At 34.5% G+C, this 13,985-nt stretch overlaps 1 protein-coding gene across 6 annotated transcripts in view; it reads left to right on the plus strand.

The window, feature by feature from the left end:
* DOCK9 (dedicator of cytokinesis 9) overlaps nucleotides 1–13,985 on the plus strand; it is a 141,107-nt gene that overhangs the window by 65,494 nt on the left and 61,628 nt on the right. For all 6 annotated transcript variants that reach the window (XM_026058192.1, XM_026058190.1, XM_026058191.1 and 3 more), the window contains 13 exons: nucleotides 416–483; nucleotides 4,819–4,893; nucleotides 4,990–5,130; nucleotides 5,491–5,691; nucleotides 5,825–5,947; nucleotides 8,666–8,748; nucleotides 9,169–9,291; nucleotides 11,043–11,122; nucleotides 11,203–11,390; nucleotides 11,515–11,580; nucleotides 12,654–12,746; nucleotides 13,025–13,148; nucleotides 13,444–13,565. In XM_026058192.1, coding sequence (XP_025913977.1) covers nucleotides 416–483; nucleotides 4,819–4,893; nucleotides 4,990–5,130; nucleotides 5,491–5,691; nucleotides 5,825–5,947; nucleotides 8,666–8,748; nucleotides 9,169–9,291; nucleotides 11,043–11,122; nucleotides 11,203–11,390; nucleotides 11,515–11,580; nucleotides 12,654–12,746; nucleotides 13,025–13,148; nucleotides 13,444–13,565 — 1,487 coding nt within the window. The remainder of the gene's footprint in view (nucleotides 1–415; nucleotides 484–4,818; nucleotides 4,894–4,989; nucleotides 5,131–5,490; nucleotides 5,692–5,824; nucleotides 5,948–8,665; nucleotides 8,749–9,168; nucleotides 9,292–11,042; nucleotides 11,123–11,202; nucleotides 11,391–11,514; nucleotides 11,581–12,653; nucleotides 12,747–13,024; nucleotides 13,149–13,443; nucleotides 13,566–13,985) is intronic.

A 13,985-nucleotide genomic window follows, 5' to 3' on the forward strand; every position in this document is an offset into this window, starting at 1 on the left:
TTGCTTTGGCAGCTCCAGTACCATAGGACAGTAGACTTGGGTACCTGAATGAACAGAGGGAAGGCATTTTGTTTTAAAATCAAGTTACAACACTTACTGAAAAGTGTAAATTTTTGTATTGAGTATCTCCTTTCCCCACATGGATATCAAAATTAGTATTAAAGCTAGTAGCTAGCTATTTAGGTAAGATTGCAAATAACTTCTACTTTACCAATTTATATAACTACAGTAATTGATGACATCCTCCAAGAAGTCACTGCATCAAAATGAAATGGTGCAGTAATCCACAATATGTTTATGTTAACATTTCTTGCTTTTGAGGGGGTAAGAACTGCAAACAAAGTAGTCAGAAATAACTTTGCTACAGAACTCTCCCAGTTGTTGTTTGACTTTTAACATGGTTTTATAATTGCAGATGATGACCAAAGCAAAATGGAAAGCTCATCATGTAGTTTTGATAACTACTATCCTGAAATTGCCAAGGTAATATATTGCAAATGTGAAGTCAGGATATAAAATGCTAAACATAAGACTTAGCCACCTAAACTTTCAGTAAAAGTAAGGTATTGCCTTCTAGCTTCCAATCAGTTTGCAGTACTCTGAAAACTTAAAAGCTCTTCAGGCAACAGAAGTTGTTATTGAGGTTCTGCATTTTCTGCTTTTACAAGCAAACTAGCTTCTGTCTTAGAGATTTATATAAACAGCTTTACATGCTCTTTTTGTTATATTGCATACAGTAAGTGCTAAAGTTACTCCTATATAAATCTGGTTATGCTAAAAGCAATCTTTAGTTTTACAATTAGAAATACAGAGAAGCTTAATAACAGTGATGATAATGTGAAATCCCATTCCTGATGTGTTTAAGATACTTTTATTTGTCACTAGGTGGGGAATTCAGGGATGTTTTCTGTATTAGCATAATTCTTTCTTTTTAATTTTGTTCCTGTAGAAGTGTGGTAGAATCCTGGGTTGGCTGCGCCTTTGAGATGGAAGTCTGTAGACCTTTCCTTTATTATGGGTCCCCAAAGAACATCAAAAAGATTTTGAAACTCAGTCAGGTTTTATTAGAATATGAACTATATTATTTAACTTTTTACATAGTAAAAACTCCTAGTCAGTAGGTAAGACAGAATAGAAATAAAAAGGTTTTGTAACAAATTCTTCCCCTGCCCTCTTGCATACTTAGTTTCATTTAGATCAGTGACTTTTGTGTTGCAGCAAGTTCTGTAAAGTTCTGTGTGAACCCAGGAAATTTTTGTTTAATGACCTAACAAACTGGAGATGGTTACCTGTTTCTGTTGAAGTTGCAGGATCCCCACTGCTTACTGTGACTTCCTTACTATTTCTGCTGTGTGCCACAGCCTGCAGTGTTGAAACTTCTCTCACTGAACATGCTCAGAAGTACTCTCCCCTTCCTCTCAGACAGACTGTCTGACCTAGTCACTATTCCGGAAGGAATGCAATTTATAAACTGAGAGTAAACAATAGAGCAAATACCATCTATCACGGTAGCTAAAACATCAAATGATTCAGTCAGAACAGATTATCAGGCTGGTACCCAAACTGTTTGGCTGACATAATTCTTTCTGTAATTTTTTGGAATCAACTTAGAAATGTGCATGTATACAAGAAGTTACTGCATGGTACTCTGGTTTCATTTGGAAATGAATTGTGATTGTGGTGTGTACAGTCAGGTTTTCTTCGAAGAGCTGTAAGAATCAAACAAAATAGTTAAATTAGGCTATGAAAAACTATTTCAGAAACGAATATAAAATTAGATGTTTCTACTGTATGAAATATTTTTCTTTTTTTTTAGAGTTAGAGCTGTTAGAATGGAATGTTTCAGTTCCATATGACTTCTGGAATCAACTTTTATTCAGAGCTGCAGCACCTGCATGTAATTTTAGTACTACAAATGCTGCTTCCTGTTTCCATGACTTTTTGATAGGAATCATCTCAGTTCTTTAGGCTGGATGTTTTTCTAGAGTGTTGTTTTTCTCAGCTCTTTAGGCACTAACTTTTTTTATTCCATGGATCCCATTTAAATTTTTTTGTTTCCCTCAAAATAAGTTTTTCAGTTTTCCCATTCTAGTTCATTTTTACTAAATACTGCCTTTCAAAACAATTTGCTATAATATAGTTTCTAGCCTTTTTCCTTGAGGAGAAATACAGGGGAAAATCTATCCTTTTGTATTAGTGCACTATTTGTGCTTTGACTTGATTACTTTATTAATTTTTTTTTTTTGAGGATTTTTGTCCCCTGTTCTTTCTTGCATCATCTTTTCAGCTGTCATTTGTTTTGTTTTTTTCCAGTGTGTAGGAAGACCTATGCACTACTGAGCCTTCTTTTAGATGAGTTTATAGTTGTTCTATTATATTTGTTGGCTCTAAGAGGAGTATTTTCACAATAGCTGACCTCATATCCTTATGAGGAAAGAGAAATTCCTTCAGGGGTGATTTTAGAGCACCTGGCAATTGGAAAAAACTAGCCCTAGTCTTCCTAGGAAAGGTTGAACCCTTGTGAGTACATCTCCAAGCTCTGTTTTTTGTCACCAGCTGTTAATTTATAATATTGCTGAATAAGATGGTATTGTGCATTTCAGTTCACGCATGTACACACTTATGTTTGAATCTCTGTCCTGCCTACCTCATGTTCCTTTTATTTGTAACTTAGGTACCAAGAGTTGGATGCCCCGTTTTTTTTCATATTAATCAAAAACAAAATAGATGTCTATTTTAAGTAACTAAGTGACTGTCATAACCGGTGTATCCAAGCACCTGTTTAACCATAACTGTCCCAGTGTTTCTTGAGGTAGGCAAGTATTATCTCTTGTTTACAGATGAGGGAATTGAATTGCATTCATTGCCATGCCTTAAGTAAAGTCAAGGATTGCATAGATTTTCAGTTCTTGACTTTTGACTGACTTTCCCTGGGCCTGTCAGTCAACAATGTATATTTTTGTCTTGTCTTAAGTGCATAGAATAAAAGACCACTCAAGATGGTTTCGCTGAAGCAAACTCTGGCTTGTTGCTGTGACTTAGGTCATCTTCCTCTTTAGTTCTTGCCACTATCTTTTCCCTTTCCAAAACATGTATGCCAACTTCTTGTCAATTTTAAACTGCTTCACAGTTTAGTCCCGTACTTCTCAATCATACCAGATGTTGAACAAGAAAAATCTGCCATTACTCTGCTGATATTGAGAGTCTTGGTCATTTCTTTCACAACAACTGTTGCTTTTTCTCATGTGTGCATTGAAGAAAATGGTAAATTAAAGCATCTGTACTCCCAATCATGCCTCAGAAGTTCACCTTCTGTAACACACCTGGAAAACTCTCATTAGCATCTGCTAGACAGATGATATGTTACAATTATGGCTATTTGAATGTGCAGGAGTCTTCTTCACCACTGAGACCTGCTTAACTCATTGATCTACTATGATGCCTTTCTTTAAAAAGGTCATAAGCTCATACTGGTAGGGACCACAAATTTTCTGTTCATATAGTGCCTACAGTGCTGTACAGTGGGTTTTTGTTGGAACTACCCTATTATAAATTAAGCATATATAAATTATTCACACGTTTTTTTCTTGCCACAGAAATGTAACCCAATAGCAAGTGGAAGTGGTAACTTAATATATAGATCTGTGGAAGATTAAATGGAGACTCTTAGGTTAAAGGTAGACAAATTTGCTTGTTTTCAACTGACAAATGTTTATTCTTATCATCCACCACTTCTGCTGATGAGCATTTTGTAAAAGCACTCCACTGTGTCTGATTTTCTTTTGATTGTTCAAACCCCTGTTTTAGGTTGATAAATAGAGCTGGCATGTTTTCTCTTTTGCTTGAGGCATAGTAGGAGTTTCTCCAAACTCCAGCAAAGCAGATGTGGACAGGAGATCACTTCCAGCTGATGGTCAGTGATGAACATTTTGGGTTGGTAACTTCTTTTAACCAGCACAGGTTGATCTAGAAATAGACACTTGTCTGTAATGTAATGCTTCGTATCCCTGTTTAGCCAGCTACACTTTAGGAAAGGTAACTCTACTGCATCGCTAGTTTTGGCTCATACATACATCCGCTTGTTATGTCCTGTGACTTTAAAATCATAGAATATTCTTTAAATAATCTCTTTTTATGGAAGAGTAACCTCTGTAAACCATCACTTTTCACATTCTATTTTTTTCCACTTTACTTTTATTTTACTGTTAATAAGTAGATATCCAGAAATCCGAGGCAGGATTGGTGTACCTCCTAGCTTTACACAGTAACTTCTAAGTTGTGAGGGTTTTGTCTTTTGGGGGTTTTTGTTTTTTTCTGTCTACCCACAGGAAAACGACTTCTTTCATAGTAGAGCTCAAGAAAATTTGCTCTGATGGTGTTTCTTAATTTAGCTAACCTCTTGCTTCCTGAGCAATCTTGTGGTCTCAGTATCACTCTGAGCTTTAACCTACATTCATACTTCTTTGTGACTGTAAAATAATTTTGTGAAAATTATTTCTCATTTAAGGAGGTAAAGTGCTATATGAGACTACACTAGAGTATGCCTTCCACGTGCTCTGAAAGTTGCACGTTGCTGATGTATGTTTTTGTGTTTTGGGGCTCGGAAAAGCTATTAGAGGAGAGGAACCGTCTCTGGACATGATGGAGCAATTTAAACTAAAGAGTTGTAAAACTCAATGAAGAAGAGAAGAGGACATGAATTAAAAGCATTTATAGCTTTGAACACCACAGAAAAAAATAAAGAAGAAACTAAACTGAAAACCACTTCCATTTAGTGGCCTGATATTAAGATTTTTTTTTTTTCCTTCTCTTGGACAGAGTACCAGGGAAGCAGAAATCAAGTTCAAAAGTGAAAGCAGAGTTAAACTTTTTGCCTTGGATCCGGATGCACAGGTTAGACATTTTACAGGAAAGTGTATTATTTGTTTTTATTTTGATCCTTATAAGATGAACAACTTAAATTAACTTTTTTTTTTTTTTTAATTAAAGAAACTTGACTTTTCTGGTATTGAACCAGAAGTGAAGCCATTTGAAGAGAAATTTGGGAAAAAAATTCTTGTGAAGTGTAATGATTTATCTTTCAATTTGCAAAGCTGCGTTGCTGAAAATGAAGAAGGACCAACGACAAATGTAAATAACTTGCCTAATTATTTTCTGTTAATACAGTAATAAATTTATTAATATTGGTATTGACACTATATTTAATGGCAGAAATTCCTTGCTGTGATCGAGAAATTTATATTGTGATTATTTTTTTCTTTAATCAAAATGAGAGCCCCAATTCTAAGAAAAGTAAATTTGCAACTAACCTTTTTGCCATGTTATAGAAATTAGAATTCTTTTTTGGTCTTTTATACCTTGTCAGTAATAACCAGAATGATGGCCCTGTGTAATTATTTATAAAAATGATACTCATTTTCCTTTCATACCTGTGTCTTTATGGTAATTTAGATGCCAGTAATGACATTTCACTTTTCTTAAAATGTCTAGGTAGAACCTTTCTTTGTCACATTATCACTATTTGATATTAAAAATAACCAGAAGATTTCAGCAGATTTCCACGTTGATTTGAACCACATCTCAGTAAGGCACATGATAGCCAATGCATCTCAACAAATGATGAATGGTAGTGGTGACAGTGTACACAGAATTCAAGGCATTCATGAAACAGTGTTGCAGTATCCAAAGCAGGTAAGAAGTAGTAATATTTGACTTGGGTTTTGAATAGAAGTAGTTTTCTTACATGCTTCAAATGACTTTCCATTATGTGAAGTGAAAAGTGTGTGTGTTTTTCTTTTATATTTATCTCTTGCTTTATTTTTAGGGAATATTTTCAGTCACATGTCCTCATCCTGACATTTTCCTTGTGGCTAGAATAGAAAAAGTATTACAGGGAAGTATTACACATTGTGCTGAACCATATATGAAAAGTTCAGATTCTTCAAAGGTACGTTACCTTTTTTTGTGGTGTTGGAAAAAATACTGAGGCAAGATAGTTTGATTTGAAATGCATAAATATCAATCGAAAGTTTGTTTATTTTATAGGCTATTCAGATATCTTGATGGTTTGCTTTAGAAAAGTCTACTTATTATTAATAGTCAATTATTAATTAAAACTTTATAGATAGTCTAGCATATTATAGAAAAACATTTACTTAGCTTTTTAGAATCACGTTTTATTTAGCTGTTTAAAAACTGTATTAAACTTCAGCATGAAAGTTGAATAGAAAATTTTTGAACAATGAAATATTAAATATAGGCCAGAAATTAACTTCATGCCTCTTGTAGTTAATGTATCTTATTTGTCATATTATTGTTGTTGCCTTTTGTTTTGTTTGACCTTTTTGTGGTCATAGTTCTACTGTACCTTTCTTATTGGCACTGTCACTGTTTTCCTTCAGAATCACTGAGATCGTTAAAACTTTGTTTTTTACATTGTAAAATACTTTTGTAGATTTGAACGATCTCCAAATCACTTTTAGAAATAAACCACAGAAACGCCTCAACTTTACAGGGGTCTCGTATGACATAGCGTTTTAATGCATTTTCTGAAATGTGTCTAAAAGAAGCTCTGTCAATTGCTGCTGCTTGTCTGTGACTGAAGCAGTTGAGTTCTCATTTTGTTGATTTACAGCAGTACTTAAATAGTTGGAGCAGGATGTTAAGAGAAAAGTTTTGTTAGTGATGTCGGGTATTGTTGACGTTCTGCCTGTCCTCAGCTAGTGAAATGGAACAGGAAGGGTTAACTTTAAGTCTCTGCAGGAGAACAGTGTTCTTTCCTACTGATATAATTCTGGCCAAGGTGCATGCAAAAAAACCCTGTATTTTTCAGTCAGTCTTAATACAGATCAGGCTACTGATTTGGTTGTCCGAAAATACTTGAGATTTTTGCAACTATCTTTAGAAATCAGCAGCTTTGTATTTTAAGAGTCTGTTTTGGAAGTATATGCTGATAGTTACTGAGTGAAAAACAAACCTGAACTGAGTACCTTATTTTTGGTTGTCTTGGGCCTGAGCCACATGGGAAGGTTAGTTATGCCCAAATGTTCCATAATTTGATGCTGAGTACTAGAAATATGTTGCTCTGTGTTACAGAAATAGCCACTAGGAACATTCATTGCTATATTTGCTTATACTGTCCACTTCTGGTTTTCATTTGCTTATAATCTTGCACAATTGAACACTTAGCTTGAAGTAATTTTTCTATTCTTGTTCTTTGGGATTATGTTGAATTATTTTGAAACAAAGGCAGAACCAAATTTCCTGGCTACGTAGGCCTCCCAGAGTGTCAGTGCAATGAGCATGTTCCACTTCACAGCAGAATTACTACTTTAGAGAAGGGGAAAATGGAAGCAACAAATTCTGTAGCCAAGAGATCATGTGTTCTTCCCTTGAACATTGCTGACTTTTGTGAATTAACCATGATCATTGATCAAGGTTATGTGCTTTAAAGCGTTTCCTATTTTACGGGAAAGGGTGATTGAGAAATGGCTCAAGGGCACACTAATAGAAACAGCTCTTCATAATGTCAACAGTATAGATCAGGAGTTGTATTCAGGCAGGCTTACTCTGTGTCTTTCTGCCTCTCGCAAATAATTTTGCTCGGAGTATGCACATACAGCTGCTGGTTTATGGAACAGAGCACCCTGCTGCTCTGTCAGGAGYTTCTGCTTTAGCTCAAGTGGTTCAGGTCTCAGTTGACCAGCTCAGGCTAGTGGGTTTCTAGCCCTGATTGTTTTATATGTTGATTCTATGTAATGGGATTGTTTGTTCACTTAGAAGTTAATACAAACAAAAATTGAAAATTTTAATGAAAAAAAATTGCAAAGTTGTAAAATTCCATAATTAAAATTGTCTGTGAGATCGTAATACAACTCCTCCCCACATTGTGTAAGTACTCATAATACAAATATTTATTGAATATTTTAGTATTTACTCTGCAGAACTGTATTCCAGTACGTAGAATGAGCAGTGAATAGGGAAGTGAGTGGGGGGAAAAAATATTTTTGTCTTCAGTCACAATTCTGTCTTAAACAGTTGAATCCTGCCCTCCTACCTTTCATATGACTTTTATGTATCTTTAAAAAGGCTCTTCTTAGTCAGTTCCTTTGAATAAAAATGTTAAATCTGTCACTGAAAAGTAAAACATTAGGTTTCTTAAGCCAAATATTCTATTAGCGTCGTTTTCATGTATTATAAAATCAGTTTTGTCATGAATATTTATCTGGTGTAAATGGACGTATTTAGTGGGTTTATAATCAGAGCCAATTGCTTTTGCAATTTGTTCTCTTTATTCCATCTCATTTTTTATATTCTTACAGTTAAGTTATCAGTTGTTGAATGAATTACAAATTAAAGAAGGCAGAAATCAAAGGACTTGTTCATCATCACTTTTCCTTATGTAGTTAAGCGTATATTATCAGAGGGTGTAGATGGATACATGTTTTCACCCATGAAAAGCTGTGAAATTGGTAGACCCAGCTTAACCTGAAATGAATTAAGACATATTTTCATTCATCTTTCAGTCATATTCTTAGTATTCATTTTCTAAAGATGATTTTCTAATTCATGTCTGTGTAGATGTGTGGGAGGTTTTCTTGCATACTTACAGTGTAAAAAAAAAATGTACCTTTTAAAGCTTGGCTACTATTTGTATCCCATGCAGGTTGCACAGAAAGTTTTGAAGAATGCTAAGCAGGCATGCCAGAGATTAGGTCAATATAGAATGCCTTTTGCCTGGGCAGCTAGGTAAGGACGGATCTTGTCAATCTGCATTTTTTCTTAACAGTTGTTTTAACACAATCTTCTACATCTCACTTCTTTTAAAACAATGTGCTATTTAGATAATTTCTTATTTTACTTTAAATTAATCATAGATATTTGACAAGCAAGGTTTACACCTCAGTTCTGTAGTGGGAGAAATAATTACAAGCATTCATTATATTATTATTCAAATTATTTGAATATTGCCTACTTTCTTCATTGTCAAGGTAGTTTTTAATTTTTTATTAAGAATGATATGATTCACATTTTATTTGTTAGACTGAGCTATTTATATGCCAGAACTCACCTACAATGAAAGGAATATTAACTGTTTAATATGAAGGATAGTGCAGTATGTTCTAAACCTTACATGAACTCAGTTGAAAGCAAGATTCTGACTTTCAGGACATTGTTTAAAGATGCCTCAGGAACACTGGACAAAAATGCAAGATTTTCTCCTCTCTTCAGACAAGACAGTAATAAACTTTCAAATGAAGACATGCTGAAGTTGTTAGCAGATTTCAGGAAGTAAGTTTAATTTCTTCACTTTAAAAGTTCATCCTTTTTTTTTTTTATAATCTTCAACTGCAACATCTAATCATATATTCATATGTTTTCACTTGAAATTTGTAGTTGTACACATATATTCAAGGTCCTCATACAAGCTACAGGTCCTTCCGTTACAGTGTTCTGTTACAGGGAGCTACAAGCATGACTGAACACCATGTCAAAGCTGTGTAGTAAGCATCATATCCTGAATTAGCTCCATGTTAGCAGTTATATATATGCTGTTTTGGTTCTTGAAGTAAAAGAAGTATGAGCATAAATAATATTCATGCTAACTCTCATGGAAAGGTATTGAAGTATTTCTATCAGTATCCAGTCCAGCTTCTTTGGTGGTGCATGTGTCTCAGGAAGCCTAAATAACAGGACTTCAGTCATCCTTTTGTACAAAGTATTCCTAAAGACTGCATCATTTTGTGTGCAAGGCTTAATAATCTCCTACTGACAGATGACCATATTAAATAAACTACAATGTTTTAGATTTTAATCCCCTTTCTTGTAAATAGGGTATGACATATTAGAGCAGCCTTTGCTCCTTCCTAAAGGCACTTCCACTTCTGATATATGACAGTTACCTGGAGTTCTGTTAGTTTTAACAATTGCTCATTGCAAATCTCACAAGACTTTATGTGTAGCTTCTTTATTTTATTCTTGCTTACCAAATTTGATAAGGAGGTGAGGTTTGTAATATATCATTTAATTCTGTTTCAGCACACTGCTTAAAGATTCATTGAGGTTCATATAGCATTGAAATTGCTATGTACTGACTCCTTGCCATAAACAATATTATTGAATCTGAAACTAATACAGTAAATTAGCCTGCTTTATCACTTTACTTTATGAATTAAGGAAATGATTTTGGTTATTTCAGCATCCTGTTTGTGGAATTGCATACGGTATTTCACAGGGATTTTAACAAGAAAGTGATTGTAATGTCTAAAGCTAAGCTACTGGAGTTAGAATCCAGACTCCAACCAGAAGCGAGTTGTCTGGTTCACAGCACAGGGATAGTGATTTGGAAAATTTTGCAGCTGCTCCACATGCAATAATTAAAGAAAAAAAGATGCTGTTGACTGTGTTCACTGATAAAGGTTTCTACACTGGTGTTTTAACATGGAAGATACTCCTACTTTAAATCATATTTCTGAATAAGCTACGTGAAAACTGCCTAAGAAATTTCATAGTTGGCTGGTTAGTAGTAGATAATTGCAGGGTGGGTTATTTTTTTAGAAAAAGGAGGAGGTAGGAAAAAGGTTACTCTGTGTGGAAGGCATGCTTTATTAACTTACTGATTTCTCTCTCCCTTCCACCCTTTCCCCCAAGTTTACCCCGTTACAGGCCTCTGAGATATAAAAATCTTAATTATAGCTCCTCTCCATGTTGCAAAAGGTCTTGAGTTACTATAAGACAGACAAAACTTATCTTTAATGAAGTTTTTCGTTTTGAAGAAAGAAAAATATTATGTATTTCCTTAGCTTCTTTCACACTTGTGAATACAGCCTTACCTTGTTTTATGTTTGTTGGAATTTAAAAGAAAAGAAAACTGAATCTTGCAAAAAAGCCAGACCAGATCAGTTATCCACCCTCAAGCCACCTTTCCTCTCGCAGTCCTATTTCAGGATATTACTTTTGCTTCTGTTTCCTATTATCTCTTTTCTCTGACATTTCAGATAGATTTACATTTAGCCTGACTTTTTTTTTTTTCCTTCCTATAGACTGGAAAAGATGGCCAAGCTTCCTGTTATTTTAGGAAATCTGGATGTTACAATTGATAATGTGTCACCAGATTTTCCAAGTAAGTTTGAATAAACAGTGTTAAATAGACATACAAGCTTTTTCTCTTCAGTTTTTCATTGGTTTTTAATATATTTTCAGATTATGTTAACTCATCATACATTCCCATGAAACAATTTGAAAACAGTACCAAGACACTAATAACGTTTGAAATAGAGGAATTTGTTCCCTGTATACCAAAACATACTCAGCCTTTCACCATCTACAACAATCATCTTTATGTTTATCCGAAACACTTGAAATATGACAGTCAGAAGTCATTTGCAAAGGTGAGTATAGGAAAACAGTACATTCTTCTCTTCTCCAATTTGGTCAAGATTGGTTGCATATTCTATTTCTGTGATTATCATTCTGATCAAGTGTTTGGGTTTTTGTTTCTAAAAACTGCTTTAGGCTAGAAATATTGCACTATGCATTGAGTTCAAGGATTCTGATGAAGAGGATTCTCTGCCTTTAAAGGTTAGTCTTTGATTTTGGTGACTGGTTAAAGAAAATAGTGAACAATTTGCTAAGTAGCATGGTAATACTTGGTTAATTTATCTGGTTTGGGATAGCAGCTTTCTGTTATTCCTTTGCATTTGATGTAGGAGTAACTTTTAAATGACTTTCTTGTTCTTAAAATAAAAGATTACTAAAGAACCCTCAGAGTAATTCCTTTCTTTACATGAAAAAAAATCCAGGAATAAGCTTCTTGCAAACAAAGAYGGCTTATGCCTACTCCATAGGAAGAATTCTTAAGAAATTAAAACAATAAAGCTTTAGATCAACAGCAGAGCCAAGCTCTGTGTTTGTTCCTGAACTACCACGATGAAATGGAAGTAAAGGTCCCCGGAAGCAAAAAATAGGAAAATATATAGGAATCCTGAGGGGAAATCACAGTGTCAACTCTACTGCACAAGAACAAGCAGACTACTGGTCATGTATTCTGCCTGTGCAAAGGAACCAGATTTTGTTTCTAGTGTCGTCCCTAATTCAAGTTTTGTTTTATTTTAGGGTTTTTTTTGGGGGGGGGGGGGGGGGAGAGGGCAGGAGGTGTTGCTTTTAGCATGGTGGGAATTAAAAGCAAGACCTACCTAGTTCTAGTAATATTTAGAGTATAAGGGCAACACAAACACAGGTAGCTTCTAGACACCTCTCTGAAGTCTCTGTATTCACTTTCAGCAGGCATTATTTCTCAAAGGAGCTGCCAGTTCTTCAACCAAACTGTGGATGTGCCAATTCTTCATCTTACCAACATCTCTATAATTAGTTAATTTGCTTTTTAATACAATGCACTTATGTAAATTCCACAATTGAAAGGAGATGAACAGTTTACTCAGCAATTTTAGTTTTTAGTCACTGTTTATATCCATGTTAAATCTGTGATGTTTTTGAAATTCAGTGTGTCTGTGATCTACAAAAATTGCATTACAAAAAATTCATTCTTATTTAAGCATGTAACACTAGTTAAAATATTTAAAATTCTAGGTGAAACAGATTCTAAGCTGAAAGTGAATAAGGATCATAGTCTTTTTCTTTTTTCCTGTGATTAGTGCATCTATGGTAGGCCAGGTGGACCAGTATTTACTAGAAGTGCATTTGCTGCTGTTTTGCATCACCACCAAAACCCAGAGTTTTATGATGAGGTAAGCTACCTTTGTGAGATGAATTTTACTGCGTTAAATATTTTCTAAGTTTCAAAAATACCAGAAAAGATTTGAAGACTGTAAATTGTTGAGGATTATTTGAATGGTCAGATCCTTTTTTCACTGTAAGTGAATTTTTGTCAGCTTTGTATGAGTTACTCTTAAATTTTGCTTGAAGTGACATAGACTGACTTAAGGAACATCTAGTTTCTATGCAACCAGTATGTCATGTCACTGTTCTAACTGAAGACAAAGAGCCTGATTCTTTTGCCTTTCAGATTAAAATAGAATTGCCAACTCAGTTACATGAAAAACATCATTTGTTGTTCACCTTCTACCATGTCAGCTGTGATAATTCAAGCAAAGGGAGTACAAAGAAGAAAGATGTTGTTGAAACACAAGGTTTGTCTCCTAATACTTTGCTTGCAGGAACTGTTGGGGAGATTTTATGAAGTATGTTTATCTGGTAACCTGGGATCCTGTTGAATTGATCCATAAAATGCTTTTAAGCTTGCAGAGACAATTTATTTGCCTTTTTAAGTATTTGTAGTTGTGTGTGTTCAAACTGTGTTTGGCCCTTACAGTAGCACTTTCTGGTTTATGAATTGCTTATCAGAAGTGTACAGGAAGACTTTCATATGAGTTTATATTAAGAGTTATAATATACTTAAAATGACTTTCTTCTCATGTTTCATAGTGGGCTTTTCTTGGCTTCCGCTAATAAAGGATGGAAGAGTGGTGACAAATGAGCAACACATCCCAGTGTCAGCTAATCTTCCATCAGGCTACCTTAGTTATCAAGAAGTGGGGACTGGAAAGGTATGTTATATAAAATTGATCTAATCTTTCAAAAAAAAAAAAAAAGGATAGGAAGAGGAGGGACAGGTGTAATTCGCCAGTTCTGACAAAAAAAATCTAAGTCACTACTTTTCTAGTGGAAAAATTTTCTTATACAGTTGACATGGAATGCTTCGCAGAAGTCATGCAACTGAGTTAGAGGAGACAAACATATAAACCCAAACACTCATTGGAGACAAATTGGAGTAGTTATTACGTACCTGATGTATTAAGGAAGTGTTTTAGTTTCAATTTTTGTGAAAATCTCTAACCAGATGTTATAACCAATTTTTAAAATATATTCAGCTATTTTCGGTTTAAGACATGCAAATAATCTGAAGTCCTTTATTGAACTTTTTTTTTTTTTTTAGCATTTCATGCTGTCTTCTTTCAGTAAGCCCT

Source organism: Apteryx rowi, unplaced genomic scaffold (assembly GCF_003343035.1).
Source record: "Apteryx rowi isolate R43461 unplaced genomic scaffold, aptRow1 scaffold_144, whole genome shotgun sequence".
NCBI lineage: Eukaryota > Metazoa > Chordata > Aves > Apterygiformes > Apterygidae > Apteryx > Apteryx rowi.